General features: G+C 41.4%; 1 protein-coding gene across 1 annotated transcript in view; it reads left to right on the top strand.

Moving 5' to 3' along the window:
• RTF1 (RTF1 homolog, Paf1/RNA polymerase II complex component) overlaps window positions 1-1,089 on the top strand; it is a 30,716-nt gene extending 29,627 nt beyond the window's left edge. The window contains 1 exon segment of the mRNA XM_075754458.1: window positions 279-1,089. Coding sequence (XP_075610573.1) covers window positions 279-385 — 107 coding nt within the window. The 3' untranslated portion in view covers window positions 386-1,089.
• Window positions 1,090-17,993: the final 16,904 nt, after the last annotated feature.

Below are 17,993 nucleotides of genomic sequence, written 5' to 3'. Positions count from 1 at the left end.
TCTTTGTATTGTGATTTCAGTGTGCTACAGAGTAGTTTTCTTAAGAACTGAAAGTAACTTACCAGCAGAAAGCTGGATTAAGAGAGTCAAAATTGCACGTACTTTATCTACAAAGATAAACTACCAGATGCTGCCTGTATTATTAACAGCAGTTCTAACCTGATGTATGCTAGAGAAGCCAAATGTGATTTTGTGGTGAAGTTGTCAGCAAAAGCAACAAGTAAAAAACCTGTAGTTATCATGTATTTCAGTCCTCACTCTTTTCTTATCCCCAACAGAATCTAAGGCACTGGCTATCACCTCCAAGGCTCCACCAGCAAAAGATGGTGCCCCTCGGCGATCATTGAACTTGGAGGACTACAAAAAGAGGCGGGGGCTTATTTGAGCATGCCCACTCTGCTGCTTCTGATCCTGCATGCTCCATGACAATGTCCTACCTTTTCTTCCTGCCTTTTCAGTTCTCCCTTCTGGGTTGGAGCAGCAATGGAGCTGGGAAGAGACTCTTTAAAACTGCCAGTCATCTGTAACATAAACCATTCAACTATTTACTGTATAGACCTCCCTTCTTGCCCTTTCTTCCTGCCCCCTCACAAATGTGGATCTGTGCTATTTGGGGTTTTCCCATTTCTTTTAGTTTAAGTTTTGTTTTTATTTTGTTGATGCAGCTCGTTGGTCCACTCTGTGTTCAGTATTAGCCTGAGGTCTGGATTTCTATAGGAATCTCTTGGTGGTCGCAGAATCAGCACTTGGTGATCTCCCCTTACATACCACCACAGGCACGGTGAATAAACATTGGCGCAAGACCTTTGTGGCTGGAAGGTCATCTGCACTTTCTTCCTCCTCTTCTTCCTCCTTCATCCTAGCTTTGGAGAAGGGAATCTTCAAAAACTGGCTTAGGTTCAAAGTGTAAATTTTTTTGGGAGGGTTGTGTGACTTTTTTTCAGGTGTTTTTTATCATTTTTAAGCTGCAGTACTATTTGTATCCGTCTGTCACAGTTCTTTACGGCTGTTTTGAATTTCTACCAGCTGTACTTGAGCATCTGAAATTGCAAGAAAGAAACTCATTAAATGTGATTCTTCTTACTAAAACGGCTTGGCTGATAATAGCTGTTTAACTTCATGTTCCCTTTTTTTACTTACACTTAACTGATGAGAGAGGTACACAGCTCTTGATGTGGGACTTGCCATCTATAGCACATCTGGAGTCTCCCGCTGTAATTGAGTGGAGTAGCTTTTTCTCGGATGGCCCTGGGGTGCTTATTGGTTGGGCTTTAATTTCTTCTCCAAACCTCCAATATTACATATTTGTTAAGTCATTGTGTCTTCACTGGGCTCCAGCTCACTTTGTTTCTTGCTTTGTGAACCATTTAAACAGGGCTTCTATAAACAAATGGAAAATTAAAAAAAAAAAATTATTAAAAAATCACTTTGTGTGGAAGGGGAAGGACACAGTAAGGACGTAGTAGAAAGGTCAGTGGGTAATTTACGCGTGGTAGCTGATGCACGTTTTTCATGTATAAACTGGTACAAATGGAGTGCAACACTAGCACAAGAATTATATGGCTTTATGGATATTTGACTGGACACAAGGTGACAGCTAAATTATCACTCAGGTGTAAAAAAAAAAAAAAAAAAGTGTAAATATAAGCGACATTTAACAAAGAACTTTTCCAAATGAGACAACTGAATATATGGAGCTAAGAACTAAATTAAAAGAGAATTAGAAGTCTAAAAGATTAGAGGCCCTCGTTCAGGTAAGCGTGCAAGCACGTGTGTGTTCCTACTCAGGCCAGTACATATATAATAACTTAAGCACTGAACTGGATAGGAATGTTTGTGGGGGACCCCAAAGAGGGAAAATGCTGATGCTCTTCTTGTGTCAGAGCATTACTGTTTTTTCTGAAATCACACACTGGTTACGTTTAAACCTGTGTTTGATACTTTCTTGTTGGATTCTTAATGAAACTTTAATCTAGTTCTTATTTAACTTTCTCTTCCTTTTTTAACAGTAGCTTTAAAGAAACATCATGTAATTGTGTGCAGATTGATACTATGAACTGTGTATAAAAAGAAAATCAACCTTTGAAGCAGCTCTTAGCTACCATGTAAACAAATAATTAGGAATCCTTCAATACTTATTTACCGAATAGTCCATAGTTCTAGGGTGGGTTATTCTGTAAATATGTAATCATGGACTGCTTTATTTGATGGCCTATTTTAGCAGCTTCTCTGGAGTTGTAGTAGGCTTTCACATATATGTACTTTTAACTTTTTAAGAGTGGATTTATGGAATCTACCATGATAACTTCATAGGAGACATCGTGATTCACTGTGTAGATATGCATTTGATATGATTTTGGTTTTTTTTCAACAGCTTCAATGATGTTACAGATTTGTAATAAAGAAATCTAAACTTATTTTGCAATAGCCAGTTTTCAAAATCACTCTCCAATGCTTTGCAGAAATAATTGCAAAATCAAGCGATTCAGGAACAGATTTTTTCCACAGAAATGCCTCAGAGCTCTGAGGTGCAGTGACAAGTGGTCTCTAAAGGTAAAGTTAACTCAAATTCAATATTTTTAATATGCTTGCCCTTGATGTATTGGTTTTAGGTAACTTCTACATTTGGTAACACAAGAATAGTCTGTACTACAGCCAACATGTTGACGAGACCCATACAGTGTTGCAAGTAACTTTTAGTGGAGATAACTGAAACGGAGGAGATGCAGTGCATTTAGAATGCAGATCTGAATGATGAACTATGTCCTAGTTATCTGCAACTATGAAACTGCCACTTACCCTCTCAAAGTCTCTGGATTCTGCTGAAATACTGTTTTTAAGAGAGACAACAATCAGTAAATTATCATGCAAACCTCTTCTATTGAGAATAATACATCCAGAACGTACTCTTGAATAGTTACAGAACTGTGTATGAAAGCTGTAATCTTTTTTTCCTTTAAGTGCATGTAAAGGTGAGTGACTACACCTCCCACTTGTTAGAGAGGGAGAGATTTGTTTGCTTTGTTTCATTGGTGTCCTAGCATAGTTCATCACAATTGTACAGACTTCTATAAATAAACTTGGTTTGTTGGTTTAATAAGGTTGATTGTTTATCCCTTGATCTGAGGTGCTAAAGGTTTCCTGTCTGGAATTTGGTTTGTGGTTTGTTGGGGTGGTTTTTTGTGAGTTGGTTTTTTTGTTTGGTTGGGTTTTTGTTGTTGTTTTTTTCAGAAACTGACACTTCATTTATCAATCTGGACAATTTTATTTAAAATACTCATACTGTGAGATAATTAATGAAAAGTAAGCCCCCTCTTTTGCAAGAGTGGCTTCTAACTCCTGGATCACTCTCTAATGACTGGAGTTGCTCCTTAGCAGTAGAATCAAACTGAGCATCTTGGAAGATCAGTTCTCTGCTGCATCTCACTAAAAACACAGACTTTGCTCATCTTGTAGAAATCCAGACTATTTTTGTAATCAAATATGCTAAAGCATGTAGCTGAACTTAGAGAAGCTAACATGAGATGAAGCAAGACTGTTCTCAGGAGGTGCTTGGTGGGAGGATAAGGCACAACAGGCATAAGTTGAAACAGGACAAGTTCTGCCAAGGTGAAAGGTTGCCCAGAGAGATTGTTCTGTCTCTGTTTTGGAGGTTTTCAAGAGAAGGCTGAATTAAGCCATGAGTAACATGATCCAGCCTTTGTAGCTTACCCAGCTTTGAGCAGGAGGATGGACTGGAGACCTTCCCTCTGACCTGAATTATCCCATGATTCTATAAGCGATTTCATATTGCTTTCTTCAGTTTTGTCTGTCTTTCCTGTGTGTGCTGCCCCCTGCCCATCCCCCTTCCTACCCGCAGCACACAATTTGTGTCTCAGACATGGTGGCTTGCCATGAGCAGCATGGCATTTCCCAACACGCATCCTTTTTGAGACTCTCTGGGTGTGTATGTCTATAAAGTTCATGCTAGGGCTGTCTGTGAAACAAAATTGTCTGCCTGGATTTATCACAGAACGGGCTGGAAGACTTGGCCTGTTACACTGTAGAGGGAAGAGCTGTAACGGAGATTTCATTGGCGAAGTCTTATTTTTTGATGCACTTTGAACAACAAAATATGTTTTGAATTTTCCACCTCCTTTTGAGCTTTTTTTAAGTGCATATGCTTTTAAGCTGCTGTGCAAGGTCACAGATTTTCAAGGAATCTTTAGGACAAAGGGTCTTGAGGATGGGATGACTGTTTTTAACTGGCTTTGGGAAGGACAGTCAACCAAAGGAAAAAATGTTGCGCCTCAAAGGAGAAGGAATGAACTAGTTGTAAAGAAAGTGCTTCACCACTAGCTCATTCCTAGCAGAAGGTGGAAGTGAGAACTGAAAATGAGAAGCCTGTACAAATGCTTCACTGATTATACATGCTGGGGAATAAAAAGGCACGTGGATGTCATCTTAAATTTGGGTTTTGGCATCTTTGTTTTTTTTCCCTCCCATCTTAATTAGAAGATAGTTAACCTTGTCCAGACCACTTTAAGCTTTGAATTTTGGTGTTCTTAATTGGCGGGGAAAAAAGTGCTGTAAATGTGATACTTAAACTACTGATACATATGCAGTCTTACTACCTTCAGCACAGTAACTTAGACTTTTAGAGGGAGATGCCTAAGTAGCCAAATGGTGAATTTTCTTTTTTTATTTTTGTCTGGAATGGTTAAGCACTTACTGGTATCTTACCACCACCATCAACCACTTGAGATTTTTAGCCCCTGCCCCCTGCTCAGCAGCTGAAGGAATATCATAGAGCAATTTCTTAACTCTGCACTGTATGAGACTAATCTGGGTCCAAAAAAAAAAAGCTTTATTTTCTGCTTTGTCAGTTGGACTGCAGGGATAGTATACATGAAGAGAGTTGTGGTGGTAACATCTTAAACCTTTCCAGCTGTTTGGAAAGCCAGCCATTAGATACTGCCTTGGAGTTCTTTATGCCTTGACATCTATCCAGATGTTAAAGGCGCCTGTGGCCCAACTGTGTCAGGCCATAACTACTGTCTCAGGCCATGTGCCAGCCTTTGAACGCTTGACTATTTTTCTTCAGTGTTTCTCCTTTCTACTGAGAAGAATCAGTATCCAGCTAAGAATATGAGCAGTTAAAGGAGGTAAATTAAAGTAGGAGCTTCCCTGGAATAGCTAATATATTGCAATTACCTATGAGTAACAGAAGGCAGGGTGAGTATTCGTAGTACTTATGATGGTGTATCTGGCATTTTGTGTTAGACCATGTGTAGAATATTGTGTCCCGTTTTTTGGGTTCCCCTGTTCAAGGAAGATTTCAGCCACCTGGAGCAAGTTTAGTGGAGGGCCACCAATATGGTTAGGGGCTGGGGCTTGCTCAACTAGGAGAAGATAATGATGTAGCACTGTTATACCATATTACTACTGTTAGTAACAGGCTATGAGTCTGCAAGGCCTGAGGACTGAGGCTTATTAGGCTTCCATTTCTGGACTTTTCTTGACCTGCCTGTAGTTTTGTATTACTTGGCTTTGTTATAACAATGATTGCTCTAACTAGCCTGGTGTCTGTGGCTGATTTGTTTTTCTTCTGTTTACCTTTGTGTGGTGCAACCATAGTTTATACACACACATATATATCTATATATGAGAATAATAAGCAATTATTTTACGTAGAAGGAGATATTTATGGCCAAAACGATGTGGTGAAGAGACGCACGTGTGGTATGATAGCAGAGACCTTTAGAAGTGGAAACAAAGGATGTGTAGTATAGAGAAGTAGATGGATGATGGGGCACATGTATGGAACTGGAGACCCTATAGTCATATACTGGTGAGTGGTTACTCACCAGTGGTGAAGTATATGTTTGTTGCTTGGGGTTTGTTGTTGTTTTTTGTTGTTTTATTTTGCTTTTTAAAAAAGGCAGAAACAAAACTGGACAAAACTGTATTTAGGGGGGGAACAGAAGAATGGTATATTATATATTGTAAATGTGGATGTAGCGTGGAGCTGTAGACCAATGACAAAAGATGTAAAAGCATGTTAGCAAACATGAAAAGAATCCCAAGTGGATCCTAGAGGGAGGAGGAAGAAAGCAGCAGTATATTCCTCCCGACAAAGGACTCCAGATACTGACAGCTTCATGTTACCCTTTCCGGCAGTCTGGAGCTATTGACTTTGAGACCCAGAGGAGCAACAGAAGGGTGAAAATAACCCCTAGAAAAGGGATAGAAAGTGAAAAACATGTCACAATTTTAACTGAATTACTGCAACTACTTCTGTATAAAAATAGTCTAACTGCATTATTATTCTTTCTTTTCCTGTAATAATTAGATCTAGGCTAATAGGGATCCTTGAATTACATTAAGATTTCCATATGCTAAGAATAAATTCTTAGCTTTACTTATGTCAGACTTCCTCTTTGCCCATAAACAAGATCTTCAGTGTTACACAAGAGGCAACTTCAGGAGGAGCTAATAGCAGCCTTCCAGTAAATGTGGAGAAATTCTTGGGAAAGAAGTCTGCTTTTTACAGTTGTGTGTAGTGGGAAGATGAGAGGCGACAGCATAATTTGAAACTAGAGGTTCTGATTAAAGGTGATGAAACCCCTCAGTGAGGTCAGTGAATCAGTGGAACAGGCTGCCCAGAGAGGATGTGCAGCTTATCTTTGGGAGGTTTTCATCTGGATAAAGCAACATGGCATTGGAGCTGACCCTGCTGGGTGCAGGAGGTTAATCTTGGGCACCTCCTGAGGTCCGTTGCAATCTAAACTATACTATGACCCTCTTTACAGTAAAGTCTAAGTGAAACTTTGCATTAACTTGTCTGCTCCATATTCAAGCTGTTTTAAGACAACTGATAGGAGTTGCCCACGTTGTCAAACGCAGCACTTAGCTATTCGCAAATGAGGACTACAGGCTATTATTTACAGTCTGTCTTCTCTAAATATACAGACCATGCATAAGTTTCCTAATTTATATCTTTTAATTGAATGGAAAACGTTAAGAGTAGTTCTGCTACTGTGGCCCACTGTTGCAGGATAGCAACTTTCCCTTTATGGGAAGAACCTGGAATTTAACAACTGGCTCTTCCTAAATTCACGGCATCCTACATTCCAGTACTCTGTGGGTGATAAAGTATATTTTCTGTAGAGCAAATAATAAATCTGAGCGTGATTAGGTTGGGTTGAATGTATTTGGGGTAGAATGTTTTCTTTATTGTTAACTTTGCACTTGGTCTTCAGTATTGAAACATGAGAGGAATTATTTGAAATGAAAAAGGACTGTTTTCTTTTTAGAAGTGCTGGCACTTAGTGACGAAAAGTGAGTGAGCTGAATACTTTAAGAAACTTAATACCCTTATGCAGTATGAAGTAAGGCAGTGTAATTTCCTTTCTTAAAGAGTCATCGTTATGGAGGGATTTTCTTTGTGCTTTTTTCTTTTCTCCATATCAAGCTTAAAAAAAAAAAAGTTGATGGACTTTCCTTATGTTTTTTTGTTCTTGACAGTAGCTGATGTCTCTTTAATTCCTGAAAGGTGCAGACTCTCTGCTCTGCTTAAACTATGTATATGCCATTCTGAGCTTCTGTCTTTCCCCACATTTGTAATCTCCTAACAAGAGAAGAAACACTGAGCCCTAATAAGGGTGGCAAAGACTGGTCATAGTCTGGAAAATATTGACAACCTCTGGTCCATGAGGACAAATACTATGTAAACTTCAAGACATAATATATACTGTTTCCTGATAGCTAGTCTTCTACCTGTGCCAAATGTGGCACCTGGGTTGAGTGAACCATGTTATTTTCACCTGTGTAGAAAACCATCATGCAGTAACTAATTTTCTGAAATTATTTTTAAGGAACGTTATAGTTTTGAAATAGGTTAACTGGGAAATTGGTGGTTACTCATACTAATGTTCACAAGCAACATCTCTGACTTAATTGCATGTGCATCAATGATCATGGATCCTGCACAAGGGGTTTTTTGTGTTTTGTTTTGGGTTTGTTTTTTTTTTAGTAAATGTATAAAATTTTGCTATATGAGAGCTATGTCTTTGAGTACTGTTCTGGAGAAATTATAGTAGGGCAGTGCAGAAACCTATGATCACAACAAAGGAGGAAGGGAAGAAAGCCATTGGAAAAAAAAAAACCTTGCTGGAAGTCTCAGGTTAATGTCCTAAATCTCATGTTAATTCTCAAGTAAAAATACTACATTTCCTCAGTCTTCCTGGAGCAAGTTTTTGGGTAGTTAGTAAACCTCCATCAGCTTGTTCTGCAGAAAATAAAGGTGAATTGGGTGATAAATTACATTGCAGATGAGTAACTTGGGTCAAGTTGTTCAAGCTCATTTTAGACAAGATTCATGCTAAATAACGTACATGAAAGCAAAGAATACTGATTATATTCTGGCATGAGTTTATATACATACAATGGCCAAAATACATCAAGTCTTTTGGGAGTTTGGATTTGTGACTCAATGGGTTGGAGGAAGGGGCAATACTGATTAGAAGCTGGGAGCGATCTGCCTTTGTAAACAGCATGAACGAGATCACTGTGCCTTGTTTCACTGCGCCTGCTTCAGGAAATAAATTCAAAAGATCTTCACTTTAGAGCAGGGAGGGGAAAATCTCAAGAGCTGTAAAATGTGCCACTAAATCAAACAGATAAAATTTTATCTGAAATCCGTGATGACTGTGACTTTGTGCTTTATGAAAGGACCGTTCTCAAATCATTTGTTTGCTCTCCTTCATGCCTACGGACAAATGTGCAATTGCCAGATACCCAACCTGGGGCACGGGAGCATTTGCCTTGAGTGCAACAGCGTAAAGGGTGGCTACTTCATCCCTTCTCTGTAATCCTTCCTGGTGGCACATCTGTTAACAGGTAACTCACTTCCATTATTTTTCAAGGTGAAATTGCTGTGTAAAAGATCAACTCCTAAAACTAGATGTGTGGCTATCAGTTTTTAGGCCTTTTACTGGAAGTGGTAGTGGAGGAAGCCATCTGAATGCCAGAGACTCTGCAGCCAACGAGTGGACGTTTTCTGAGGTGGCAGTTTTCTGAGGTGGCAGTTCTAGTGCACCCTCTGCTGCTTACCTATACCAGGTATTTTTCATCTTATTCAAGCAACAACTGACTTTTTTTTAGTGATTGATGGTATGGCAGTTAGAACAAAATTGTTGCTCCTATCCCAAATATCCTTTAGAGAATTACTATGAAAAATTACATCTTCTCCCAAGAGTGGCCCTAATGCAGTGTTTTTTCTGGCTGCTGTTAGCACAAACACAATCTCAACAGTTGGTTTAATATTGTAGGCTTCCTTGATTTAGGGGAAAAAGTGGTCTGTGTGGCTATAAAAGCAGATTGTATACAGCATAAACACTAAAAAGGAAAAAGACGAATTTTTGTTTCATGCTTTGCTCTTGAAGACTTACTAGTCATAAAAAAACTGAGCGTAGCTATTCTTTATAACAGACTGGAGGCAAACTGTTTTTTCACTATTAAGATGAACTTGAAAATTTCAACAAATGCTGTCTTCATCTGAAAAAGACTAGATGAATTTCAAATACAAAGCAGTAATTTTCAATTTTGAATCAGGATTAATTGATTATTAATTAATCTTTATTTCCATTGCAGACTTCCACAATATTTTCTCAAATGATCAAAGACAGGAAGTTGAACATAGTAAAGTATGATGGCAAAACCTGAAATTAAAAGTAAGCTGAGAACAATTTTAGTATTTGTAAAATTGGTTTTTAGCTCTGCTCCTAGTAAAAGATCTGCTGTGCAGAGTTCAGCAGTTTAGCTTAGCGAGCACAGTCTGGGAGTGGGAATGAACTATTGTAACAGTGTGGGATATATGGTCTTTAACAAAAACTTCCACCTTAAGCTAAAATCCCTTTACTGCTTGGCACTGAAGAGGTTTTTAATATTACAGAATGCACTCCTGGGTTTCCTGTCACTGTGTTGCCTGTTTCAACTAGTACAGTCTGTTCACAGCAGCTAGCGCTCTTCCAGAGGCAGATAAGACTACTGAGGGGGGGAAAATACGTTTATAAATTGTATCTTGAAACGCTTTAGGGATGAATGCCCAGAAGCCTGAAAACATACAATCCCAAATATTATATAATGGTCTATTTAGCCTCTGTTGCAGTGGATGGCAAGACTCTGTGGGAGGCAGTGGGAATTGGATAGAGTCCTTATGAAGAATATTTTCACTCACCGGTGACCTGAATTGCAAAGTCACAGGGCAGGACCGTTCCCGTGGTGATTATTTTGTGTTATTTACTGAATGCTAAGACTGAGGTCTTTGTGGACTGCCACACACTAAAGTTTTGAATGCTGAGCAGACACAGCCTGGGTAATTCCTCTGGTCCTGCTCTCTTCAAGTGGTGATGTGTAATGGGATCCACTGTAGTCCACCATAATGTGAGTCATCCCTCACGACAACTTTGTTGATGCCTGGTTACTAACCATAAGTTATGACTATAAAATTAGAAAGCATTTAAATTCTGAAGGCTGCTTATTTCCCCTTTGTTTCTCTGTGTTCCTGCTCATTAACTTCCACCTTGAAATAAATTCTTCATTTTATCACACCTTGTGTATTTATATGGTATATTAGTTCCCTTTGCAGTCTCTTTTCAAAGGGAACAATGATGCTAACTTACCTTTGGAGGCAGAAATCAAGTCCCATTTATTCATAAAAGATTTTTAAGATCACATTTGTTGGGCTGTCTTTACACATATTAGGTCTCAACTATCACTGTTCTTCAAAGTACCTGGGTGGTTTTGGCCTGACTTCTTGGGGATGGTAGCAGATGGCCACAGCAGAACAACAGATGTTTTCTCAGATGTTAAAATAGGTCTGAACTGAAGTGAGAGTTTGTCAGAAATGTAACTAGATATCAAATGTGATCTGAACCTCAACTTTGAAAGGAGATGCTGGCTGAGTGGGCTGTGCTTATTCACTTGAGCTCTGTGCTTTGGCGAGGTGGCAACACCAGAAACCAGGAAGGTGGTGCAGCAGTGGTGTTCCTTGAACAACCTTTCTGCTTGCCCCTTCATCCTGTATCCTTCTCCCTCTGCGGTGGGGGAGCGTGGGCCTTGGAGAAAGCAAGGTCTGGGGTGCTGGGACGGAGTGAGGGGATGTAGTGATACTGGGGCTGTGGTGCCTGGGGAAAAAGGAGAATGAAAGGCAGCGCCTTGAAGGCTCACCCGTAGAAACCTGGGAACTGTTCCTCTGAAGCAGGGCCTGGCTTCACTTGCTCCACTGGTGGTCCCTTGACTTGTTTCCCAGTCCTCTGAGCTCAGGAGACTGAGGCGGCAATGTTGCTCCTGAGCGTGCTGAACAACTTCCACAGCTCAGCGGTGGCTTGTAAGCACCCTTCTCCAATTGCCTTCACCAGCTTTTTGGCACAAGTTTGTAATAACACAGCTGTACTTGATTAGCTTCTGGAAAAAATGTGCCTGGAGTTCACTATTGCCTCTGGTTTCTTTATAAAACAATATACATATATATGTATATTCCTACTCTTAACTTATTACTGTGGCTGAAAATTAATCTTGGGAAAAGACCAACATGGTATTGTAGAAAATCATTCAGTATTAAAAAGAATCGATTTGTCAAGTTCAGGGGAGGCAAAGCACCGTTCAGCCATGGCAGGGAGCTATGGTAACCATCCACTTGGGCAAGCACATTCAAAAACATCACCTTGAGGAGCACATGGGGTATTTTTGAATGTCTCTTAAAAAGAAAAAAAAAAGTAATAAATAGCTACAGCGTGCATGTCATCCAGGAAATCAACCACATCAGGAAACTCTAGGTTCTTCAATACAGCAATTAGTGTGAAATTGATGAAAATATCTTACCTGGTACTCTTCTCTATAAACAGAAGACAGTTTGGAAGCTCAACATTTAGAACATCTGGTGAGACTGTTCCAGAAGTCCTGTGGCTGAAATTAGTCATTCAAAAAAATTTGAGACAAAGCTACTGAGTCTATTAGAGTAGCTAGTAGTGAGGAGACACAGACACACCTAAATCCAGGAAGGAGTAGGTTTTTTTAAAAGTGGACTGAGCCACATGATGTGACCAATCTCTTTTTAATGGATTAGCACTCAGGCTATTGTTACAATTCCAGGTGCTTTTTAACTCTAACATTGAGCAAGGATAGCAAAAGGTGAGTTTCTTGAGGGGTTTCTCTTGGTGTGGGAGGACTAAGACTGCAATCTTTGGACACAAGTGAAATTGTTTGGTTTGCTTGCTGGGTTGTGGAAGGAGCTAGTGGCTTGCTTGCTGAATGGGTTGAGGTGGTGCTCCAGCTTACACCTGGTAAAATGTTCTTTTTGTCTCCTATGTCATTGTCCTAGACTTTACCTTCAGACATGAACAAAGCTAAGGCATAAAGTAATTTAATAAAATAGGTACTTCTTGCATTATCAAGAAAAAAAGAGGAGGAGCACTTATTTGTGATGGTGAAAATTTTTGTTCTAGGCAATACCAGACCATGAGGCTACAGAGCTAACTCGCATCAGATGTGAACGCTGCATTCAGTTTCCACGAATTAAACACGGAGACTCCTGAAGCTGATAATCAGGACATTTGCAGAATAGTCTCTTTTTGGTCTTTAAATTGATTTGGTATTCATTTAAAACAGCAGAAAGCTTGTATCTCTCTGAAAAAGTAAAGATTTCCTGTGTGGGACAGATGTACAGCTATAATAAGTCTTATTTTCTTACTTATCTGACCAAGTTGTAAGGGATTGATTTATCTCCTTTCTATAAAGGAACTGAATGTTTCACAGTAAAATTGTGTGGCGAGGGAGAAATATAGTAGGTTTTCTAACAGCTTCCCAAAAGGAGGGACTTATAAATCCTGCAAATCTATCAAGTGGAGAAACAAAGACGCTGGCTGGGGAAGGGCTCCCACAGGAAGGCAGTTAGACTGTCAGAAGTTTTGCCAGGGAATACTCCATCACTTCTTTAGAGGGAGAAGCAGCATTCCTCTTCTAGGCGGGGAAGGGCTGCCACCAGAGCTGCCCTGCTGAGTCTAATCAAATATCCCTTTGGGCCATTATCCTGTCTCAAACAACAGGCAGTGTGGGATGATCAGGACAAAAGTATAAGAAATAGGGCACCAAAAAAATGCTCTTTCCCCTTGATACCTTTTCCCAGCTTCTCAGCATCCACAGGGACATCCTGAACCAGAGGTTGTTTTGAAACTGTTATACTTACTAACCACCAGCAGACCTAGCCTCTTTGGGTTTGTTCACAATCTCTTTTGGAACTAAGAAAAGAGCACAGTGGCAGAAACCGCTACATTTTTTCCACAAGCAATAGAAGCCAAGAGACATGGAAAGGAGCAGTCTCTGAGGTTCACTAGTACAAGTCTATTGGAAGAGGAGCAAGGGTCAAGGAGAAACTATGACAGTCTTCACCGCAACCAAAATTTGCAAAGGAATTGTGTAGTGTGGGTGTGATTGTAGACTTTAAAGTAGCTGACTTGTTGCTCAAGATCGTGATTTTTTTTTTTTCTTTTTCCCAAGCAATGAATAGGTGAAGAGGAACTAAGAGAAAAAGTGGTACTGGGGGAAACAGATGTTCAAGTACTTTTCAGTTTGGGTAGTACGGGTATGTTTGTGGTGAGTAGATGTCAATGATACTTTTCAAAGCCTCTACGTCTTATTTGGAACAAAGAACAAACTGCAAAACGAGCAGTGTAGGAGCAGAGCACCTGCCCAACCATCACCCCTCTAAACTGGCTGGCTGCTGGCATGTGCTCCATGCTGCAGTGTGAGCAGAACCAGTACAGGGGTTTTGCTGGTGTGAGGGAATGAGCATCATTCCTCTGGCAGGTAGCTGTGCTCACAATCTCCTCTGTTGAGCTGTGCTGTCCTGAGAAAAGATTGTGGAGAAATTTTTATAGAACCTATCAGATGCTGTCCCCATGACATTGCCATCTTTCTTAATTTAATTACAAGAAAACTCTGTTGGGGACTTGTCCTAAAATCTTGTTTCTTGCAGTTGGGTTGAAAACATATGATCCACTCTCTGTTTTGATCCCTTTTCTGGCTTATACTTTTCTATTTTCTGGCTTATACTTTTCTAATTACAGCGAACATTGGCTACATGCCTTCATTTTCAAGGCACTCTGTTGTTTATCCCCACCTTACTAATTATCTTTCATCATTAATGAGATGCTGACTCCTGCCTCTAATCTCTGCGGCCGACTTAAATGTCTTTCAGACAAGCTCCTTCATGCTTTCTACCATGCTACTTCTCAGGTTTTGGAGGTACTTTGTGCAAACACTCTCAAGGGTCTCAAACCATCCTTCTGTTTCCTCTGCAGAGCTCCAGTCCCCCACCCTGCCACCTCCAGCCACGCATCCCTCCTCTCCTGTTCACCTCCCAGCCTGTCAGGCTCAGCCTTCTCCCCCAGCTCTGCCCTGGGCAGTGCACTTTGGCGACAGGGACTGCAGCTGTCCAGAGGGAGTGAGTAGCAGAGATTTTTCTATGATGTTCTTGAGCCCACGTTCAGTGGCAGCTGCCAGTGACACTACACCAGAAGGCTGTGCCGCTATTCAGCGAGACCTGGACAGGCTAGAGCGTTGCGTGGAGAGGAATATAATGAAGTTCAGCAAAGGCAAGTGTAGGGTTCTGCACCTACAGAGGAGCAACCTCAGGCACCAGTACAGGTTGGGGGTTGACCTGCTGGGAAGCAGCTCTGCAGAGAAGGACCTGGGAGACCTGGTGGACAAGTTAAGCATGAGCCAGCAATGCGCTTCATGGCCAAGAAGGCCAATGGTATCCTGGTGGGCATTAAGAAGAGTGTCGCCAGCAGGTCGAGGGAGGTTATCCTCCCCCTCTACTCTACCCAGGTGAGGCCACATCTGGAGTTCTTTGCTCCCCAGTTCAAGACAGGGAACTACTGGAGAGAGTCCAGCAGAGGGCTACGAGGATGATTAGGGGACTGGAGCATGTCTTGTATGAGGAAAGGCTGAGAGAGTTGGGTCTGTTTAGCCTGGAGAAGAGAAGACTGAGAAGGGATCTCATCAACACTTATAAATATCTAAAGGGTGGATGTCAAGAGGATGGTGCCAGACTCTTTTCAGTGGTGCCCAGTGACAGGACAAGGGGCACAGGCACAAACTGGAGCACAAAAAATTCCATCTGAATATGAGGAAAAACTTCTTTGCTCTGAGGGTGACAGAGCACTGGAACAGGCTGCCCAGAGAGGCTGTGGAGTCTCCTTCTCTGGAGATATTCAAAACCCGCCTGGATGCGATCCTGTGCAACCTGCTCTAGGTGATCCTGCTTTAGCAGGGGGGTTGGACTCGATGATCTCCAAAGGTACCTTCCAACCCCTACTGTTCTGTGAATCTGTGACAGACTTTTCCAACAAGCTGTTAAAAGGGAAACTGTGTTCCAGGTTGGGACAGGGGTACAGACTTGCTGCCATTTGGTTCTTCATCCTGCCAGTTGGCAAGCAGTTCAGCTGCCACTTCAGCTGGTTAATACCTGGTGCAGCATTTTCCTTTGTTTTAGTTTTCTGTTTTAAGATAAGGTCAGAAGAAGAGATTAGTAGTGAATTTGCTAGGTGAGCATTGCTCAAATGCAGAAAAAAAGGTAATACAGAACAAATAAAGCATAGACCTATCTTGAGGAGCAGTTATGGGGGAAAAAGCAGAAAACTTAATCCTCTGGGACAAGGCATGATAATTAAAGCAGAGAGGAAAGAATTTTCAAATCCAGCAATATTTCCTGATCCTTTAGTACCTGTGGAGCCATAGGCACAGCCTATACATAAAGGGCTGAAGGCTTAAAAAAAAAAAAAAAAAAAAAAAAAAGCAGATTTGCCAGCTCAACTGATGTCCCTGTTTTGTGATCACCATAATATTCGCTATGACATCAGAGACAAATACAAGGTCTTGAGACAATATGCCAAGCATGGCTCAGGCAGGCTGTGCAGATTTTAAGGGGTACAGCTCAGAGAGATTAAGGAATTGCTATTCCCCATCACAGAGCGCCTTAAGCAGCTCAGTTCTGTGCAAATGCAGCAGGGTAAGAAAATGTTCATGACTGGTATCTTTTTATTTAACTATTCTTTTAATGTGTTTGAAAAGGAAGCAAAACCATGAGTCTAAAGGCTGTTTCAGTGGTTGAAGCTGAAAGAGACCTCTGGAGGTCATCTTGTCCAACCCCCCTGCTCAAGCAGTGTCACAGCAGGTTGTCAAAGACCATGTTCAGATGGCTTTTGAATATCTCTAGGGATGGAATCTCCACAGTCTCTCTTCAGCAACCTGTTCCAGTGCTCAGTAAAAAAATATTTCCTGATGTTCACAGGGAACCACCCATGTTTCAGTTTGTGCCCATTACCTCTTGTCCTGTCATAGGACACCACTGAAAAGAGCCTGGCTTCATCTTCTTTACACCCTCCTTTCAGAGATGAATGCATATTCATATGCATTGATGAGATCCTCCCTGATCCTTCTCTTCTCCAGGCTAAACAGTCTCAGCTCTCAGCCTTTCCTCATATGGGAGGTGCTCCAGTTCCTTAATCATCTTAGTGGCCCTTTGTTGGACACTCCAGAATATCTGTCTCTTGCACTGAGGAGCCCAGAACTAGACACAGTACTCCAGGTGTGGCCTCACCAGTGCTGATTGGAGAGGAAGGATCACCTCTCTCGACCTGCTGGCAACATTCCTCCCAAGGCAGCCCAGGACACTCTTGACTTATTTTTTTTTTTTGCCACAAGGGCATGTTTCTGACTCATGTTTGACTTGGTGTCCACCAGGACTCCCAGGTCCATTTCTGCAATGCTGCTTTCTAGCTGGTTCACTCCCAGCACGTACTGGTAACTGAGGTTGTTCCTCCCCAGGTGCAGGACTTTGCACTTCCCTTTGAGTTGCACGAGGTTCATATCAATCCATTTCTCCAGCCCCCAGAGGTTCCTTGGATACCAAGACAACCATCTGGTGTATCAGCCGCTCTTCCCAGTTTTGCATCAGGCGTATGCTCTGCTCCATCATCCGGATCATTAATGAAGATGTTGATCGGTACTGGACCCAGTATTGATGCCTTTGATAAACTGTTAATTACCGGCCCTCTAACTAGATGTTGTGCCACTGATGACCACCTTTTGGGCCTGGCCATTCAGTCAGTTTTCAGTCCATCTCACTGTCTGCTCATCCAGCCCACAGTTCATCAGTTTCTCTATGAGGATCTTATGGGAGACAGTGTCAAAAGCCTTACTGAAGTAAAGGTAGACAATATTCACTGCTCTGCTCCCAAGCTGATAATTTCACTGTAGAAGGTTATCAGGGTGGTCAAGTATGACTTTCCCTTGGTGAAGCCATGATGACTATTTCCAATAATCTCCTTGTCCTTTATGTGCTTGAAAATGGTTTCCAGGATTAGTTTTGACATCATCTTCCCAGGGATTGAGGTGATGCCAACCGGCCTGTAGTTCCCTAGGTCCTCCTCCTTCCCTTTTTGAAGTGATGTTTGCTTTCTTCCTCTCCTTAGGCACCTCTCCCAATCACAATTATTGTTCAAAGATAATTGGGTGGCCTCGCAATGACATGAGTCAGCTTCCTAGCACTCGTAAATGCATCCCATCAGGGCCTATGGAATTACATACGTCTAGTTTGTTTAAGTATTCTCTAACCTGACCCTCTTCCACCATTCCTCTTTCCCCTTGTTCTCTGAGGCCTGGGATTTCTAAGGCTGGTCTTGCTCAGTAAGACTGTAAAGACTGAGGTGAAAAAAAGCATTCAGTACCTCAGCCTTTTCTATGTCCTGTGTCACCAGGGCTCCTGCCCATTTAGCAGCAGGCCCACATTTTCCCTGTTCTTCCTTTTGCCCCCTTTTGCTAGGAGCTCCTTCTTTATCCATGCTGCCCTCCTGGCATTTTTTCCTGACTTCCTGCTCATTGGGATGGACTGCTCTTGAGCTTGGAGACGGTGATCCTTGAATATCAACCAGCTTTCTTGGACTCTT

The sequence above is a fragment of the Balearica regulorum genome, chromosome 5, assembly GCF_011004875.1.
Source record: "Balearica regulorum gibbericeps isolate bBalReg1 chromosome 5, bBalReg1.pri, whole genome shotgun sequence".
NCBI classification, from domain to species: domain Eukaryota; kingdom Metazoa; phylum Chordata; class Aves; order Gruiformes; family Gruidae; genus Balearica; species Balearica regulorum.
The sequence above is the reverse complement of the archived record's forward strand: the minus strand, read 5'-3'. Positions and strand labels throughout refer to the sequence as shown.